We start from the raw sequence: 16,782 nt of genomic DNA, 5'->3' as shown, positions 1-16,782 counted from the left end.
ATGATCTTTGATAACAGCACCGCGCCACCCTTGAAGGAGGTTGCAGTCACGCCAGGTCTCTCCATCACAGGATCTCCGGCGCTGTTATTAATCAAGCACCCGATACATCAGCTCTCTGGCATGGCGAGTGCCCGTCTATGATTCCTTTGTGGTCGGCCCTCTTGACTAATGCAGGATGAGCGTAGGCTACCTCAGGGGTAAAGTACGAGATTTGACAACCGGCCACCACGACCCCTCGCCATGGCTTCCTCCGACGCTATCTCTGTTTCTCATTCAGAGAGAACTAGAAGCAGCTTATCTAGTGATGAATATGCTGGACATACTTCCACCACAGTACCGGCTGTCCAGGCTCGATTCTGGAAAACAGCCATCGCATGATACTGCATGTATGGTATGTTCTCAGCCATGTAAGCCAAGAGAACGGCATCAGCACTGCTCTATTTCTCTTTATCAGAACTAAACACAATGAAACTCCCTGCATAGCGTCTCCAACTTGGGTTCCCTGTCTTCAATAATGGCATGGCATTCAATCCGGGCTCCTTCACTCCGGCACTACCATGGCCACTCCGTTGCAACGGGCCTGATACTTCGCCATTCAGCGGTAGCAGAGGAAGCTCCTTGCTAAATGCTCCGAAGATACGTCCAAGAACTTGGTCGCTCTGTTACGTATTTTGCCGATGCCCTTCAGACACTTCGCTAGTTCCGCCCAGGTGACCATGACTCGGCTCTCTCCAACTTCGTGGGTCCAATACTGCCATCTCCTAACATTGTCTCTTCTATATATGGGCCACGAGTCGGTTCCGATACTTCACTTCCATTCAGGGAAAGTTCTGAGACCAGTCGAACAACCCCTTTGCCAGTGCTCAGTGGTCACGACTGGACAGGAACGTCTTAGATACTCATAACTGGATCCTTCAGTGCAAGCAGAGTGTTGGACGCATTGGTGGTCCCCTTTTACTACGAAAAATGGCGTGGTTTCTCGTGGGGCCTTCAAGTGGCGTGGCATCGTGGCCACCTCCTGACATGGCGGTGGCGGTGACCGCGGTGTCGTGGACCTCGAGTCTCGCACGGCCGAATTCCTTGGGATGGATAGCCAGACTCGTGCTCCATTGCCCAATTACAGAGCACCAAAGAGCACGGCGTGTGTTTCCAATTACCCGACCCCGGCCAGACCACCAGCGAGTTACCAATTCCCCTGAACAGGGCAGACGTCGGTTCAACCCAGGTTATACTACCACATCATATACCTCAAGACACCTAAAATGGCTAGATGTGACCTGCCATCCTTCAATCGCATAAACGACGGTTTGGTGCTCAACTCGTCTCCGGAGGAAGTACACATGCTAGTCGCGAAGCAAGTTTGGCCTTCCAGCCACTATCTTCACTTCAATCGAGCAACAGTCGGTCGCCCATCTAAATGGATATTCAGCCTAATATCTGACTACTTTCTGAGTTGGCCTAGATGCCTCGTGTTGACTTGACAGGAGTTATGTTCTGGACAGCCTACCCTAGTCGTAGGATTAGGGTACCCACAAGCTCCTGTCGTTGCGAAATTCTTTTGTTACTCGATGTCAGACTGGCTTCACGTCGAGTAATATTGTAACACTCTTCAGCAGTCATTCGGTTCATGTAGCTGAGCTGGAATCTCTTCCAAGCTGGACGGGGTTTGTCCTGTTTCATTTCCTCCATTATCTCTTGCCTTCTTCTATCACTAACATAAGTTCTCAAAATGTTTAGACCCTATCTCATGTACAAACTCTCCGTCACCCTAATTCCCCCCAAACGGTCGGAGCGATCAATACCTACGGATCTAGGCTGAGGCTGATGTCGAAAGCCCACTCTCCATGTTCCATCCTGCCAATGGATCACTCTTCTGAATAACTGAGTGCTGCCATAGAAGCTTGGTTTGAGAGCTGGTCACATGGGATGGAAGCCGAAAGAACACAGGGGTGAGACAGACCTAGCACCAATTTTTGTCTTCGAAAACAGGCATTTAGTTATTCACTTCATCACAGCAGTGGTTTCTAGCAAATATACCTTTCGACTTACGTGATGGAATAGCTCCAGGGGCTTTTGGCTGGTCTCCGTAAGTCTCCGACTCCATCCTCTGACCAGAGACAAATTTAAATGCTGACAATGGCCATATAGACGACTACATGCCGCCAGGTCTCGCTTCACCTTTCTCTGTGAGAACATCATAACTTGCCAATACACATGAATACCGCCAGCACTACCAGGGCCTTTGCATGAGACCTTGCCCCTCGGTAGTAATGGGACAACGGCCCCCAGCTTGCGATACTGGACCATAGAGTTCCCGGATTGGCCTGTCAAAACACTGACAACAAGTCTCCGGTATCCCCAGGTCACTTTTCTTGCCATACACACATATCATTTCGGACGTCGCTTCTCGAGTGCAGTTCAAGTAACTCCCCTATTCTCGCGACCTGATTTCGATTGCATAGAGTGTCCAATGGTCTCCTCCTCTGTTGGTGTTCCTGTCCGGCTTAGGATTATTTCAACGCACATTTTAGGGATTTGTACTCTTTGCTCCCTCGTTACCGTTACAAACATTGGCCTCGCAGCAGCGCGCATGACCATCGGCTCACAAGCCGCGCTCACAGTCACAGATACCACCGTCCCGGTAGGACTCGGGACATGCAGCGACCCATTCTCACGGTTTGTACGGCGCGGTACCAGCACCGACACAACACAGATGATGAAGACTGGTAACAAGAGATGGTGGCAGGTCAAGAAATGCCAACGCCACTACAGCAGAGCTTTCAGCTACCATAGACAAAAGATTTTCACACACACAGATAGGTTCATCGTGTACAGCGGCTAGCGAAGTGTTAATTCTACCCCGTTGAGACTCAAGTGTTGGCCGGAATATGGCTGGGTCTAGCGCCAACTTGTCATGTGGATGTACTGTACAGGAACATAAACAAATAGCGCATTTTAATTCATTTCAAAGTTTCAATTTGACCCAGATGCCATATTTTCGTGTGTTTCGTGTGCAAACTCGGCATATGTCTTGCTTTAGATTCTTGTTTATTTGCACTCACATGCTATCATTTTTGCTTGCCTATACTCTACTGATACGATACTCATGTTCCCAATCTGCTAATTTCATACTATTTAAGCAAAAACGGCAAATAAATTCGGCCGTCGGCCAACTCGCACACCTCGAATGAAGAGTTCGTCTCTTACATTGTAGGCAAACTTGCTTCCGTCACGATGTGGTTCTTACCCTAGACCCCCTCTTTCAGAAGCTCCGTCAACATTGCGCTTCTCTCAGAAAATAAAAGCATTCTTTACTGTGATACAATATACAGAGATATGTGTTGTTTCTTGTTTCTTTTGTTTAAAACTGATGTAGCCGCGTTTTTGGTGTTGGGTAGCTAAATTCTTGCTGGATTTGGAGACAGAGCAAGCACTTCTTTCAACAAACCTCACACATGATTCTCACCAATAATAACAGACTTCAAAAAATGCAGTAAAACTTTAGTAATATTCCAATGAGTATAAGACATGTTCCTTCGATGATTATCTGCTTCTACATATGCGAATACACTCTCCTGATCCCATGTAGTTCTGAGTGGAGTGTCGGCTTAAGTAAGCCCACGCACATGGGAACGGGGCTTGTGATGCGCTGTGGCAGTGACAGTTGTGGCTCTGGATCTCCTTATCTTATCTTATCCTGAAGCCTAAGCGTCACTTGGTCTTAGTGGGAGGGAGCTTCAGGGCAGCTTGCGACACGCGACGATTAAGACGATACCCTCATCGCTAATAGCTTCAACTGTATCAAGGCTATAGGCATGCCGCGACGTCCGCCTGCTGTGGACGATTATGCGTCCGCTGTTCCGCATGTACAACTCCCGTCTCCCTACGATTGCAACAGAAACATGCGCTAACCTGCCACCTCTACAGGTCATCCTCGCATCCTCCGATGCCGAGTTCCTCGATCAGTTGATACCAGTTCTTAAAGATGCCACGCACTCGAACCGAACACCTCTTTTGACTCAATGCTTAAGTCGGTACTACGAAGAGCGGGAAGCTGAAATCGAGCGCATCGGTCTTACCAGGCACGAGGAGTTCCTTGATTCCATTAATCACCTTCAGACCGTCCGAGCGGAAACAGTGACATTAACGCAAGAGATCTTGAGTCTGAACGAATCAATTGCTGAAAGCACGAAGAAGTTGGCTACACAAAAGGAGGCACTGGTCAACACTTCTGCTGTTAGGCAAAACATCGCCGATGCGACCAGCGCCCTGAACGACTCCCTTACCATCCTCCGCGCCGTCAATAATGCCCACGAACTAGTCCGTCGCAAGAACTACTATGCCGCTCTCAAATCCCTCGACGATCTTCAAAATGAACATCTCGTACCTATCATACAAAATCGCTATTCTACGCAACATCGGCTGGCCGATGTCATCCAAAAATCTATACCCGCATCCCAGAAGGCGATTTCGGAAGCTGTTATGACGGACTTAAATACTTGGCTATTTCGTATTCGAGAGACATCCCAGTTCTTGGGTGAGGTCGCATTCTACCATACTGAAATGAGGAGGACTCGACAAAAGAAGAGGATAGAAGATGATCCGTTCTTGGCCAATTTCAAGCTCAACTCTGCCATTGAGCTTGTCAGCGACGAAAACGAAGACTTCGATGTGTTGAATAACGAGGAGTTACAAGTAGACTTCACTCCTTTGCTCGAAGCGCTTCATATCCATGAGGCCCTGGGCCAGCTCGAGAAGTTCAGATCAGAATATGGAGCGACTCGACGTCAACAAAAAGATTTATTACTTCCTGGATTTATTGAACTCTTGGCGGATGACGAGCAATCTTTGAGCAGTTTGCTGGAAGGAATAGCAGGATTTGCCATCATTGAAAAGGCGACTATGCAAAGGGTTCCACATTTGCGCTCAGCGAACGATGTAAGTTTTTGACAGTCTTCGATCTTGTTGCTTGTACTAATATGGCGGAAAGGTTGAAGAGCTGTGGGAATCCATGTGTACTGCTGTGATAAACCTCACCTCAAAAGCTTTAAGTGATATCGAGGATGCTGAGGCCTTGATTAAGATCAAGACCATCATTGCTCTTTTCATTCAAACAATGGAGGTACGACAACCTTGATGCTCGACGGGCAACCGCAATTTGCCATGGCCTTGCTAACGTATACAGGGCTGGGGATATACAGTAACAATGCTGGACAACTTCCTTCTGAAGCTGTTCGACAAGTATGCGGAACTATTGAAGAAGCGTTTTAGCGTAGACTTCCAGGAGGTGAGTGTTGCACAAATCCTATCGTTGCCATTTGCTGACAAGCCACCAGATAGTGTCTACGGATGACTACATGCCAATGGCCATCAATACACCAGAAGAGTACGAAAAGGTTGTCAATGTCAGTTGGTTCACTCAAGAGAAGCCAACGGATCAACTCACGTAAGTTCTCTCATCCTGACTGGAACCAACTCCTGCTAACAAAACAGGTACCCATGCGTACTCCCCTTCTCACAGATGTATCCTTTATGTTGTATAGATATCCGGAACTTCCTGAATCAGTTCTACTTCTTTTCGGATGACCACTTCCAACATCCCAATGTCATTGATGAAACGCTCAAAAAGGCACGACACCCCCTTTCTCACCCGAGGCTCAATGCTTACATCTTCGATAGTCGCTTGACGAACTTCTTACAGAAAAGGTCTGCAAGTCGTTAGTAGAGCGTCTGAGCTCTCAATACCTGGGCCAGATCGTCCAAATTCTCATTAACTTGGAGCACTTTGAGATTGCCTGTCAAGAGCTCGAGCAATTACTCATTCGTGCACGCTCGTCAACTTCAGCCGGCGGCCCAGTCAAGCTTAAAGCCACTGACTCGTTCCGCAACAACAAGAAGACCGCGGAGAAGCGCATCTTTGAGCTTGTCAACTCCAAGATCGACGATTTGATTGAAACAGCCGAGTATGAATGGTACGTTCTTGAACTGATCCTTTGTGGCAGGTCTGACTAGTCTTAGGACCGCATCGACAGTGGAAAAGGAACCCAGCAACTATATGCAAACTTTGACGCGGTACCTGTCAAACATTATGAACTCAACCCTTCTTGGTTTACCTCGAGAGATCAAGGAACTTATTTACTTTGACGCTCTGAGCCACACAGCCGAAAAGATTCTGGTATGTACTAATCCTCGCGCAAAGTGCTTCATACTCACCACTCCAGGCCCTTCCCCTCTCTCCTGACGTGAAGCACATCAATCCCAACGGCGTAGCCGCTCTCGCACAAGACGTAGATTATCTTGTCCAGTTCGTCAGCAGTCTAGAGAACGGTCAAATGCTTCGAGAGAACTTGGATGAGCTGGCACAGACCATTGCTCTCCTCCAGACGGATAACCAGGATGAGTTCTTTGACATTTCTACGCGCAACAAGAAATACGGACGTGTAGATGCCCTCAATGGACCAATGTTATTGGAGAAGTATGTCAAATCAAATTGCCATCAGTCTTTCATGTTCCTAACAAACTGCAGGTTGACGCCCATCACCACGAGCCCCGTTAGAAGCGCGCCGCTGGCCAACTTTTCCTCACGATTTGGCATAAACCGAACATGATTTAGCACTGCAACGATAATGAGACCATTGGGAGTTCTTGGGCATGAAGAAGCGGGAATAGTAGTAGCTAGAGCAATAGGAAATGATGGGTGTTGTTTGCTACGACTCTTGCATTAGTGAGCAAAAAGGAGAAGGCTTCATCAAGCCTGCAATATGAGCTCCAAATACTGTCTGTTTAGATCCATGAAGTACTTTACTGTCTCGCTTGTATCATCTGGCACCAGAAGAAAGAAAGCAGCCCGCTCAGAACGCAAATCACCATGAATCGCACCAGTATAGGTTTCTACGGGGCTTTCCAATGTATCAACGCCAGAACAACGTTCTCCAATGCCTAGTCTTTCTCTATTGCGGTGTAACGATCTACGACGCGTCCTTACCCCCCAAGGCGAGGCAAGAAAACTTAGGACCCCTATTCTAAGTGATAAAATGACTTGTGTAAGTTTAGCATATCTTAGTGAGCCTTTTGGACCAGTTTACTTTAATACCGCGATCTAATGCCAAAAGTTTTCCTTCTCCCTAAGGCCCCCAGACAGCCCTCCGGGGTTCTAACCAAGGCCCTGCGATCACACTGGTGGCCTCAAAGTTTCACATAAAAGGGAACGAAGACAAGGGTATGTAATGTCATATCAAACCATGCCTGGGGTAGTCGCGCCTGAATTGTTGCTAAGAATGAGAACCTTTGTATTCCTTCCACGCCTATATCCATATCATAACCGCTCCCGATGTTCCTCCAACTCTTCACTGCGCCTCTCTTTCACCAACTCGTGGTGATCTTGTTTAGCTGATCGGACTCGATGGCTGTTTTTCGGAAGAAGAAGAGTCCTACTGCTCAAATTCCTCGTTGGGCATGTTTGTCTGCTGTGGTGGCATGGCTGAGTAGGGATACATGTCGCCCATGTTGCCGTATGGATTCATGGTGGGAGGTTGGGTCTGGCCGTAGGCGGCCTGGGGGTTAGGCACTGATTGGTCGGGATACATGTTGGGCTGATTGCGGTAGTCTTGATCGGGAGCGAGGCCATGCCCAGCCATGTAATCACCACCCATTGGATGGGCTTGGTTGGGTGCCTGGGTCATCGTGTGTTGTCCTGACATTGGAGCCTGACCAGCAGGTACCGGTTGAGCAACTGCGGTCTGGGTCCGCTTAGCATGACTGGATGCTTCTTCCCGGGGGACGATGTCAATCAGAAAGTCGAACATATCGGACTTTGCGAGAGCGGATGCGATGTCGGAACGCTGAAGAGTACGGCGCTTGTTCTCCTCGGCGTGAATCCATGCCCTCATGGTCAATTCCGTAATGAAGATCTCGCAACCCTTTGCGAACAAGATCGGGGCCTCAGCAGATATCATCTTAACCTCGGGATCGGCTTTCATAACTTTTTTGATGCGCGCCAGCGGCAGCTGATGGAGCTTGTAGTCGTGGTTGTCGTTTTCGAGGTGGGAGATGGTGTGTTGCCAGTATGTAGTCAAGATGTCCTTGTACTGGCCCGTGAGGCCTTGATGCGCCTGGAAGAGTATCACTCAGTTAGCGTAATCATTATTGCAGTAGTATAACATGTTATGAAACTTTTTTGGCTCACATTTGCCCAAGGACCGGTGTAAAGCTCACTGGGCGCAAAACCTTGGGTCGCGAGCTAAACAAGTGATTAGCGCGAAGTCTACAACAAAGGTTGAAGCTATCGCGTCGCGTCACGTCTGCAATAGAAAGTCATGAGCTAGAACAAGGAGGTTTGATATTACCAAAGCGCTGGCACCTGTACAATCAGATTAGAACCTAGAGTTGCCATAAGACGTGATGGGTTAGGATGGAGGATTCGCACCATAATGACCGCCTTGAGAGGCGTCATAAACTGGCCTGGTTCGGCCTGCTTGATTGGGGTTGTTCTCCATGATAGAATGTTGCGGGAGGATGTGTGAGGGGAAAAAAAAAAAGAGGTTGAAGTAATTGAAGGAAGAAGGTTGACGCAGCTGCTGAGAGCAGTGTTGTTTTGCTTGATAGTGGTGTTGGTGGTTAGCAATGACGGAACAGCAAACAATGGAAGCAGTCCAGATTAGGCTTAGGGCGTAGCCGGTTGCGCTAGGGCTTGATTGGACAGGTTTACAACCGCGCTCAAGGAAGTACGTACTGCAGATCGATCAGGTTTCAATCTTTAAGAGGAAACTACAAATTCAGCCGCAGATACTGGGCATGTACTTCACTTGGATATTGTACCTAGAGATATTAGTTAGAAGCTGTGACGCTCTTCTACTTTTATACATAGTTTGTGCTTCGCGTACGATTCGCGTCGCTCAAGGTTCGCGTCAAACTACAGAAGACCTTATAGATACCTTAGGGAGGGACCTTCTGGCTGAACTCTTAGAGTAAAGCGGCCAGAGTGGAGCTATTGGCCTGTCTCCACTGCATTTTTTCTGCCATCTCTGAACTATTTCTACGCGCTCGTTTCTCGCTCCCTTTACTTCTCTTCTCTTTTTCCTCTCGGTCGACAGCAGACCATGACAGACATCTCAGATGATCAGGTCGATGAGCTGCTGCGCAAGGCTGAGCAGCGTCTGAAAGATGGCTCTGCTTCTGCTATCGTCTCTTCCACAACCTCAAATGCTGTAGTCGCTGGCGACGCCGCGACAACAAAAGATGTCAAGCAGCAAAACTCTTCCAACAGCAGCAGCAAGAAAGATGGCCTGACTGTTCGAGCACCACCTCAACCGCAATTGGGACTCAAGGCCAAGGAAAAGGTAAGAAAACAAACTCCAATCTCCTGCCCTCGAAGCCGACTCCGTTTGCCATTTGCATGAAGAAAATTTATCCCAAACCTTTTGTGACATGGGACAGTATCCGTTTTGGATCAAAGGACCATGACAACGTGATCTCTTTATATCATAGTTACTCTGACTTTTACCTCGCGCAAACACTTTAGCACATCAACGCAGGACACTCGCTGTTGAACAAACATGGCTAACAAGTTTCGCAATAGTCTACCGCAGGCCCTGAGTGGTTCGATCTCCCCAAGACGAACATGACCCCCGAGTTCAAGCGAGAGTGGCAAGTCCTCCGCATGAGAGGCATCCTGGACCCCAAGCACCAGAAGAAGAACCTCCGCGCGAGCGCTCCTGAATATTCCCAGGTCGGCGAGATCATCGCCGGACCGACCGAGTTCTTCAGCGCGAGACTCACGCGCAAGGAGAGGAAGAATACCCTCCTCGAGGAGGTCACACGGGATCTTGACAGTCATAAGTTCACCGACAAGTACGCTGGTATCCAGAAGCAAAAGACCAGCGGAAAGAAAGCTTTCTACAAGAACGTTGTAGCGCAACGTCGTAAACGTAATTAAATAATAATATTGTCAAACAATGATACGTGTCTGAGTGATGTATTCATTTATCCGTATGGTGAATGTTGTGATACTGGCCTAATAATTAAGGATACAGATATTTGTAGCTTTCCTTCCTTTCATGGTCATTGTGGCTGCCATTTTTCAACCCCCACCAGCCTTCACTCTATGGCGGGGCATGCCTCTTGAGCCCAGTGATCGCATGTTTGAGTGACCTACACAATCCTTCCAACAATGGCCGAAGACCCAGCAGAAGTTGAGAGAGTATGTATAATCAATGCCATTCTTTTCTACGCTTGAATCAATAAAGGAGAGGCTTCTGCTGTCGTGAAGCGCAGCAAATCGCATCGTATTGACTAACTTTTCTCGCCTCTATAGCTCATTCTCTCACTGTACCAACCGAATCCTCCCGAAGTGATTGCTCAGACACAAGCAACCTTATCTCGTCTTCAAGGGACTCCTGAAGCTTGGGGTCTTGCACGTATCTTATTGGAGAAGCCTGATCAACAGGTCAAGTTCTTTGGCGCACTCACCATCGTCATCAAACTCAATAATGAGAGGTATTCATGTCTTTGTTATTGTTACTGGCCTCTCACTAATCCTCTCTGTAGCTCATCCCTTTCACCTGAAGATGCATCTGAGCTGTTACTATTATTGATAAATCACTACCTTGATACGCTGCGCAGCCAAAGCTCGCCGTTGGTTGCCCGGAAACTTGCATCAGCCCTTGCGACTTTCTTCATCAACTTTCACCAACTATGGAGTCGTTTCATCCGACATCTCATATTCTGTTTAGTCTCAGGCCAATCGTGTCTACCAAATGCCCTCGATGAAGGACCCGATACGGTTTCGCTTATGGAGCGCGTGGAGCCATCACAAGCACAGGCTGCTCTTTGGGTATTGACGAACGTTTTCGATGAGGTTGCCAAGATCAACCTGAACTCCGTGCAAAAGTATGTACCTTCCGCGTCGCTTCATGGTCGACTGTTCGCATGCTAACATAGTGGCAGTATTGGTATCTATGGTTCCATCTTGGAGAATAGCTCCGATGCAGTGGCTTTGATGAGTCGCAGCATGTCACCGCAAACGACAACTGAAGAAGCCCATGAAGACGCAATTCGATGCCTACAGGTAGGCAAGCACAGCCCTGTATTCTGTATTTCGCTAACGAAATATACAGTCGTGGGTTTGGTTCGCTCAAAAGTCATCGTCCAAGGATACAAGACTCTCGGAACCCATCGGACCCTTGATCACAGCAGTAATCACCTCCTTGACAGTCGACGAACTTTACAGTGTATCAGTCGAACTAATGGTAGATCTGTTATCCAACTGTTTAATGTTCCTGAGCGATACCCATTTCGCCAACCTTGCTCAACTCTTTGACTCCCCCTGGTCTCAAGGTCGCTATGAGAAACTAGTGCAAGGAGACTTTGAGTTTGACTCTCTACAATACGGCTTGCTCCTTTTGGCCTTTGGAGAGGCGAAGATTGAGAGATTCATGCAAAGCGATGACAGCAGGAGTCAGAAACTGCTCTCAAATCTATGCGGTCTACTCGCTGCTCGAGGTTATGTTATTGAGGAAGACAGGATCTTTGTCCCAGCTCTCGAGTTCTGGCTGACTTATGCTGAGACCTTGACTGATCTAACGTATTCAGATGAGGAGTCAACTGGAACCTGGGTTCCCCGAGCTCGTTCCCATCTTCTGCAAGCTGTTTCGAATGCATGGCAGAAAATCACATACCCACCTGCTGAAGAATTCCACTCGTGGGATTCGAACGAACGGATAAGTTTCCATGAAGCAAGAAAGGATGTAGTCGATCTTCTTCAGTCCGTATTTACATTGGTAGGACCACAGCTCGTGTCTACCTTTGCGGACCTTGTTCTGAAAGCTTTGTCTGATTCGTCGTGGCCTCAGCTCGAAGCAGCGGCCTTTTGTTTGGGTGGACTTGCCGATTGCATCAGCGAGACAAACAGAGGTGACGATGCGCTGTCCGTGGTTTTCAAGTCATCCCTGTTCGCGATCTTGCGTTCAGGCCAGTCCGAGATTCCTCCTAAGGTTCAGCAAACGTGCGTCTCTCTGATTGCCCGCTACACAGAGTACTTCGAGCGCAACGTTTCTGAGCTACACCCCGTGCTGAACTTCATCTTTGGCGTGGTCGGAGAACATGCAATGGCCAACGCCGCAGCAAAGTCCATTCACAGGTTATGCGGTTCCTGTCGCGGATATCTTCATACAGAAGCCAACAGCTTTCTCAACGAGTATCAGAGCCTAGTATCCGGAAGACGGCTTGACTGCGGCGCTAGCGAGAAGGTAGTCGGTGGTATTGCATCAGTCATTCAAGCGATGCCTGATTCAAACCCGAAATATTCAGCGTGTGGTCGCCTTCTCGAGTTTGTTCAGACTGATGTCCAGCGTTCTCTGGACCTTCTAAGATCCTACGACGGCAGCCCTATGCCATGCTGTGCTGTTTACACCTGCTCATATGCTGCCCCTGATGAGAGTCCTGCCCTTCACACCGCACTGAAGTCTCTGAGATGCCTGGCCAGCATTGGGAAAGGTCTCCAAGCCCCAGCCGAGCTATCAGTTGATCTGGAGAGTAGCAGGGCCAGCACTCGAGCCGTGGATCCTCATCTTGCTCAGCTCCAAGGAAGCATCATGTCGATGATCAGCGAGATTCAAGAGGCCTTCAACACCAGCGGTGAGGTTGTTGAGCTCATCTGCAGTGTCCTACGCAGTGGGTTTTCAGAATCTGAACCTGGTCCCTTTGTACTGCCACCACAGAGCGTTGCACAGTATTTGACGAACCAGAATCTTCAAACACCAAGAGTTGGCCTGCTCGTCAAGACTGCTTGCTCTTTCGTCAGCTCGCTTGAACATGATGGACTCGACAACCAGCAAGACATGTTAAACTCTGTGCTTCTCTGGGTAATTGGATTGCTCAAACAGCTACCCAGTAGGTTCCGCGACCCAACGTTCCGTACTCAGCTAACCGTCAACTTTACAATAGACTACGAGGTAGACACCGAACTTACACAAAACGGCATTGACTTCGTAACACGCCTTTTAAACAAGCGCCCCATTACTTTACTTCGCCTCCAGCCTTCCGACGCTGCCGAATTCTTCTTTCTCTTCACCCTTCAGGTATTGGACGGAAAGGAGCCACTCCCGAAAGCAAGTGCAGCAGAGTTCTGGGTAAGATCGGCTGTTGACAGTTGGGCGCCATCACCAAAACTAACATCAGGCAAACAGGCTACCTTTGTCAGCATTAAGTATGATTCTCAAGAACTTAATGATGTTGCCCAGCAAGCTATGCAAATGCTGGGGCCTTTGCTCTCGCGGACTCTTGCTAGAAACCTTGGGGGCAATGCTTCCAGAAGTGAGCTTGACAAGTTGAGCGAGCCCCTCAAGAAGCTGGTATCTCGGTACCCCATGGCCAAGAGCTGGCTTGAGGCTGGTCTCACACATGAGACCTTTCCTAGTACAAAGGTTACCCCTCAGGACAAATCGATGTTCTTGAAGAAGATCATTAGGTACAGCATCCCCCCTTCTTTCAGAACGCCCTGCCTTGGAATATCCTCCACAACTGCCATCCAAGCTCCATTTCATTCTTTTATACAGTACTGACAATATCACAGTCTTAGGGGAGCCAAGGCGACAAATCAGGTTGTCAGAGACTTTTGGCAGTCGGCGCGAGGCTCAAATTTTGCTTACGCCTCATGAATAGAACAGGAGTTAAATAATTCAATAGAAGGACAAGTTAGATCAAATACTAGGATGGTTAGAACAAAATGAGCACATGAAGATACCTTGGGCATGAGAGTTTGGGGACATTGCTTACCCTGCAAATACATATCATAATATGGAAAGATGAATCTTCACAAAATGATCTTCATATTAACTTCATAACGATCTTGGTGTGATCAGTTGGGTGCGTTGATCTATTAGTAGCCCGCTATCATCTCTTTTAAAAGACACAGCTCGTCGTCTCCTAACCACAGTTTTCAAAGCAGCAAGTCTAATGTACGAATGATTTACGTGGAATTCTTTTATAGCCCAACAGCCTCTCGGACAACCTGCATGGTTTCCTCAGCACTTTTGCGTGCCTTTTCAGCGCCAATCGCCTCGATCGAATCAAGGTACCCATCCCCCTTTTTCAGCAGCTCAGTATATCGGTCCCTAATCCCATCTAAACCACCAATGACGGCATCACTAACCATCTCCTTGAGCTGCTTCGGTGAAAGATCATTGTACTGCTCTCCAAGCTCTTGGGCCTTTCTCCCCTCGGGATCGAAAATGGCCATGATGTCCAGCAGATTCGAGATTCCTGGTCGTTCTTCTCTGTTATAACTTATCCCTGGGATGGAGTCTGTTGTTGCAGCTTGGATTTTGGCCTTGATCTCTTCGGGGCTATCGATGATGCAAATGCGTGATTTGGGTGACTTGCTGGATTTTGACATTTTCTCTGTTGGTTTCTGGAGAGACATGACTCTTTGGACAGGGGCTATACGCAACTTTTCAGTTTGGGCTAGAGGATAGAAGGTGGGAGCTTGAACTTACAGGTGGTAGTTTGGGGAGATACTAGATGGTTGCCATAAGCTGCGTTGAAGTTTGTTACACACTCTCGCGCAAACTCAAGATGTTGTCTCTGATCTTCACCAACGGGAACATGAGTTGCTCTGCAGATATGAGTGTCAGCCTATCCTGTGCTATGCTGGGAATGAGTACACCACGAACCTGTGTACAAGAATATCGGCAGCTTGAAGAACGGGATATGAGAACAGGCCGAGCTTGAGATTGCTGGCTGCTTTGTCGTTCATGTTCGACTTGTCACTTATGTTGAGTTTGCTCTGAATGAGAGTTAGCATTGACGTTGACATCTTTAGACATATACACTGACTTTCCACTGTGTCATTCTTGACAGATATCCAACGGATGCTGTACAGCTGAGAATCCACATGAGTTCCGAATGAGCGGGCACCTGCTCATGATATTAGTGACTGTATGATCAAAGGTGTAAAGAGATCTTACAGAAGACTGATAGAACAAAGTCACTTTCTCAGGATCAATGCCGATGGCCAACAAGGCAGCTAATGCCTCCCTCTTGCTCTTTCTTAGCACATCCGCTGGCTGAGGTGTTGTGATAGCGTGGAGATCTACGATAGAGTAGATGAGTCTGTCTTCTGCATGGCTTTCTTGTAGCTTAACCCATTGTCGAAGTGCGCCTGCATAATTTCCTAGGTGAGGTATGCCCGTTGGTTGGATGCCCGAGAAAATCACTCGAGGTTTTGTGATTGCTGATTTCAACATGTTTGATGTGATGCTCAATGAGAGGAATTGAGTCTGTGGGTCAAGAGAGTCTAAGTGAGGTCGAGATTGAGACTGAGGTTGAGTCGTGAGTGGTTCGAGATTGTGTATGCATCTACCGGGGCGCCTTGCTTCGCGTTGTGAAAAAGCTCAAGAATGCCGGCAACGACCGAAAGATGAAGAGATGAAATGAGTATAGCAGTTATTACTATTTAATACTATAATTGGAGTCGTGGGGCAATTGTTGGTTGGTTGACGCTGATGGCCGCGGTAATCATATCACCAAATCTGAATTTTGGAAGCACCATCATAATATGATAACTCGATGGGGACAACAAACAAATGACTTAGTAAAAGCTTCACTCCCTTCAATATTGGGAGATTACTTTTGTCATTCCAAAGCGTTGATTTTACAAAATTGGAGCCTTCTATGGGCTATTGTACACATAAAGTCCTTCTTCTGTCTATGCCAAACAAGACGGCTACTTCTCAGGGCCAGAGACGAGGACTTCAAACTCATTCCATACGTCTTCAACTCCCTCTCACACGCTCGTTGTAGGAGGAACCCTAAGACCAGCAGCTTCGCGGAACCTCCGCTGGTTAAGCAACTCCTCAACCTTTTCCACCGTGCCAATCGTCTTTGTCTGTCCAAGATGCGACCACTTTGCATCAATCTCACCCTTCTCCGCCTCCGGCAGCGCATCCATCTTCTTTCCAACGCCCAGCTCGCTAAACTCCCACATGTTGGCCTTCATTCCCACGCCGTAGAGCTGGTGCTTGCGCAGGTACGCCAGCCACAGCTGCACCGTCTCGGGGTTCCCATCGCGGATCTGGATAAGGCGTCGCAGTGTCTTTCGCTCAAAGTTCTCCTGCGACTTCTTGAAGATGAAGTTGTCTCGGGGGACGGTCCAGCGCTCTGTGATGCGGGGGAGAGGCACGGGGCCGTAGGCGGGCAGGCCGAGGTAGTAGGCGGCGCGGAGGGCAAAGTCGGAGAAGAATTCGAGGGGCTGGACGCTGTAGGATCGTAGCTGGAGATCGCACGAGGGGATGCCGTGCTCGGCCTCGCGCTTTAGAGGCTTGAGGTGTAGGGCTTGGATGGAGCGAGGGAATCGAGGTTCAGGACCTTTTTCTGGTTGAGACTCCTCCACTTTGTTTGGGATCAGATCTCCTGGCTTGGCCCTAAATCAGTCAATATTTATGGTCTTGCAATCGATCGTCGTAGCGAGTTGATATTCGGCGAGGAAGACGTACAGTGAGGCCTGTGTTCGGCGGGCAATCCATGACACCTCGGACTGGCACAGATGTTAGCTGACGAGCCAATTGAGAGTGTTTTGGTCGTAGATTTCATACCGAGAAAGCCCGCAAGGGTCTTATACTTTGGCGCATCATCTTGCCTGCCTGTCGCTGGGCGTCGATCGATAGCGATGATGCTCGAAAATTGGTTCGAGATGTGTACGGGTGGAATATCAATTATCCCCACCCAGAAAATCGTAGGATCCACACTCTAAGCGCGCGTGTATACGACTAACAAAAGAAATACTCT

The 16,782-nt window shown here is 48.3% G+C and overlaps 7 protein-coding genes across 7 annotated transcripts; 4 read left to right on the top strand and 3 right to left on the bottom strand.

Annotated features, from left to right (window-relative positions):
* Positions 1 to 1,262: 1,262 nt before the first annotated feature.
* FOBCDRAFT_202179 (uncharacterized protein) lies at positions 1,263 to 2,842 on the top strand (the record flags this gene model as incomplete). The annotated part of the gene is made up of 5 exons (XM_059609022.1): positions 1,263 to 1,400; positions 1,463 to 1,525; positions 1,998 to 2,086; positions 2,149 to 2,186; positions 2,229 to 2,842. 5 exons carry the CDS (start codon positions 1,263 to 1,265, stop codon positions 2,840 to 2,842), a joined length of 942 nt encoding a protein of 313 aa, XP_059467248.1.
* An 882-nt stretch (positions 2,843 to 3,724) lies between these two features.
* FOBCDRAFT_183833 (exocyst complex subunit Sec15-like-domain-containing protein) lies at positions 3,725 to 6,825 on the top strand. The gene is made up of 10 exons (XM_059608586.1): positions 3,725 to 3,866; positions 3,928 to 4,938; positions 4,991 to 5,122; positions 5,186 to 5,287; positions 5,337 to 5,446; positions 5,494 to 5,629; positions 5,680 to 5,972; positions 6,019 to 6,175; positions 6,222 to 6,475; positions 6,527 to 6,825. Exons 1-10 carry the CDS (start codon positions 3,816 to 3,818, stop codon positions 6,606 to 6,608), a joined length of 2,328 nt encoding a protein of 775 aa, XP_059464989.1. The 5' UTR covers positions 3,725 to 3,815; the 3' UTR covers positions 6,609 to 6,825.
* A 135-nt stretch (positions 6,826 to 6,960) lies between these two features.
* FOBCDRAFT_224503 (histone-fold-containing protein) lies at positions 6,961 to 8,641 on the bottom strand. The gene is made up of 4 exons (XM_031185082.3): positions 8,426 to 8,641; positions 8,346 to 8,359; positions 8,186 to 8,239; positions 6,961 to 8,111 (listed from the first exon to the last, which is right to left on the bottom strand). Exons 1-4 carry the CDS (start codon positions 8,493 to 8,495, stop codon positions 7,431 to 7,433), a joined length of 819 nt encoding a protein of 272 aa, XP_031040724.1. The 5' UTR covers positions 8,496 to 8,641; the 3' UTR covers positions 6,961 to 7,430.
* A 342-nt stretch (positions 8,642 to 8,983) lies between these two features.
* Positions 8,984 to 9,954, top strand: FOBCDRAFT_261306 (Fcf2 pre-rRNA processing-domain-containing protein). The gene is made up of 2 exons (XM_031185081.3): positions 8,984 to 9,338; positions 9,578 to 9,954. Exons 1-2 carry the CDS (start codon positions 9,099 to 9,101, stop codon positions 9,932 to 9,934), a joined length of 597 nt encoding a protein of 198 aa, XP_031040723.1. The 5' UTR covers positions 8,984 to 9,098; the 3' UTR covers positions 9,935 to 9,954.
* A 155-nt stretch (positions 9,955 to 10,109) lies between these two features.
* On the top strand, positions 10,110 to 13,655 carry FOBCDRAFT_293807 (armadillo-type protein; the record flags this gene model as incomplete). The annotated part of the gene is made up of 6 exons (XM_059611834.1): positions 10,110 to 10,198; positions 10,313 to 10,494; positions 10,546 to 10,887; positions 10,945 to 11,065; positions 11,115 to 13,465; positions 13,571 to 13,655. The coding sequence occupies exons 1-6, from the start codon at positions 10,169 to 10,171 to the stop codon at positions 13,653 to 13,655; spliced, it is 3,111 nt and encodes a 1,036-aa protein (XP_059464988.1). The 5' UTR covers positions 10,110 to 10,168.
* A 194-nt stretch (positions 13,656 to 13,849) lies between these two features.
* Positions 13,850 to 15,274, bottom strand: FOBCDRAFT_38420 (uncharacterized protein). Its single transcript, XM_031185076.3, has 5 exons — positions 14,964 to 15,274; positions 14,833 to 14,913; positions 14,670 to 14,782; positions 14,493 to 14,611; positions 13,850 to 14,436 (listed from the first exon to the last, which is right to left on the bottom strand). The coding sequence occupies exons 1-5, from the start codon at positions 15,240 to 15,242 to the stop codon at positions 13,982 to 13,984; spliced, it is 1,047 nt and encodes a 348-aa protein (XP_031040718.2). The 5' UTR covers positions 15,243 to 15,274; the 3' UTR covers positions 13,850 to 13,981.
* A 293-nt stretch (positions 15,275 to 15,567) lies between these two features.
* On the bottom strand, positions 15,568 to 16,688 carry FOBCDRAFT_224491 (ribosomal protein S10 domain-containing protein). Its single transcript, XM_059609659.1, has 3 exons — positions 16,590 to 16,688; positions 16,491 to 16,531; positions 15,568 to 16,418 (listed from the first exon to the last, which is right to left on the bottom strand). The coding sequence occupies exons 1-3, from the start codon at positions 16,626 to 16,628 to the stop codon at positions 15,782 to 15,784; spliced, it is 717 nt and encodes a 238-aa protein (XP_059467247.1). The 5' UTR covers positions 16,629 to 16,688; the 3' UTR covers positions 15,568 to 15,781.
* Between the last annotated feature and the right edge of the window lie 94 nt (positions 16,689 to 16,782).

This window comes from Fusarium oxysporum, chromosome V (assembly GCF_013085055.1).
Source record: "Fusarium oxysporum Fo47 chromosome V, complete sequence".
NCBI lineage: Eukaryota > Fungi > Ascomycota > Sordariomycetes > Hypocreales > Nectriaceae > Fusarium > Fusarium oxysporum.
This window is presented reverse-complemented; position numbering and strand designations above follow the sequence as displayed.

Coding starts and splice junctions, on each gene's coding strand:
- FOBCDRAFT_38420 (XM_031185076.3), bottom strand. CDS start 15,242: ATGTTGAAATCAGCAATCACAAAACCTCGAGTGATTTTCTCGGGCATC. Junction 14,783..14,832: donor CAAGAATGACACAGTGGAAA/GTCAGTGTATAT, acceptor ACTCTCATTCAG/AGCAAACTCAACATAAGTGA. Junction 14,612..14,669: donor GCCGATATTCTTGTACACAG/GTTCGTGGTGTA, acceptor TCATATCTGCAG/AGCAACTCATGTTCCCGTTG.
- FOBCDRAFT_261306 (XM_031185081.3), top strand. CDS start 9,099: ATGACAGACATCTCAGATGATCAGGTCGATGAGCTGCTGCGCAAGGCT. Junction 9,339..9,577: donor GACTCAAGGCCAAGGAAAAG/GTAAGAAAACAA, acceptor GTTTCGCAATAG/TCTACCGCAGGCCCTGAGTG.
- FOBCDRAFT_224503 (XM_031185082.3), bottom strand. CDS start 8,495: ATGGAGAACAACCCCAATCAAGCAGGCCGAACCAGGCCAGTTTATGAC. Junction 8,112..8,185: donor ACACCGGTCCTTGGGCAAAT/GTGAGCCAAAAA, acceptor ATACTCTTCCAG/GCGCATCAAGGCCTCACGGG.
- FOBCDRAFT_183833 (XM_059608586.1), top strand. CDS start 3,816: ATGCCGCGACGTCCGCCTGCTGTGGACGATTATGCGTCCGCTGTTCCG. Junction 3,867..3,927: donor ATGCGTCCGCTGTTCCGCAT/GTACAACTCCCG, acceptor CCACCTCTACAG/GTCATCCTCGCATCCTCCGA. Junction 5,288..5,336: donor TTAGCGTAGACTTCCAGGAG/GTGAGTGTTGCA, acceptor ACAAGCCACCAG/ATAGTGTCTACGGATGACTA.
- FOBCDRAFT_224491 (XM_059609659.1), bottom strand. CDS start 16,628: ATGATGCGCCAAAGTATAAGACCCTTGCGGGCTTTCTCG. Junction 16,532..16,589: donor GACCCTTGCGGGCTTTCTCG/GTATGAAATCTA, acceptor CATCTGTGCCAG/TCCGAGGTGTCATGGATTGC. Junction 16,419..16,490: donor CGCCGAACACAGGCCTCACT/GTACGTCTTCCT, acceptor TGACTGATTTAG/GGCCAAGCCAGGAGATCTGA.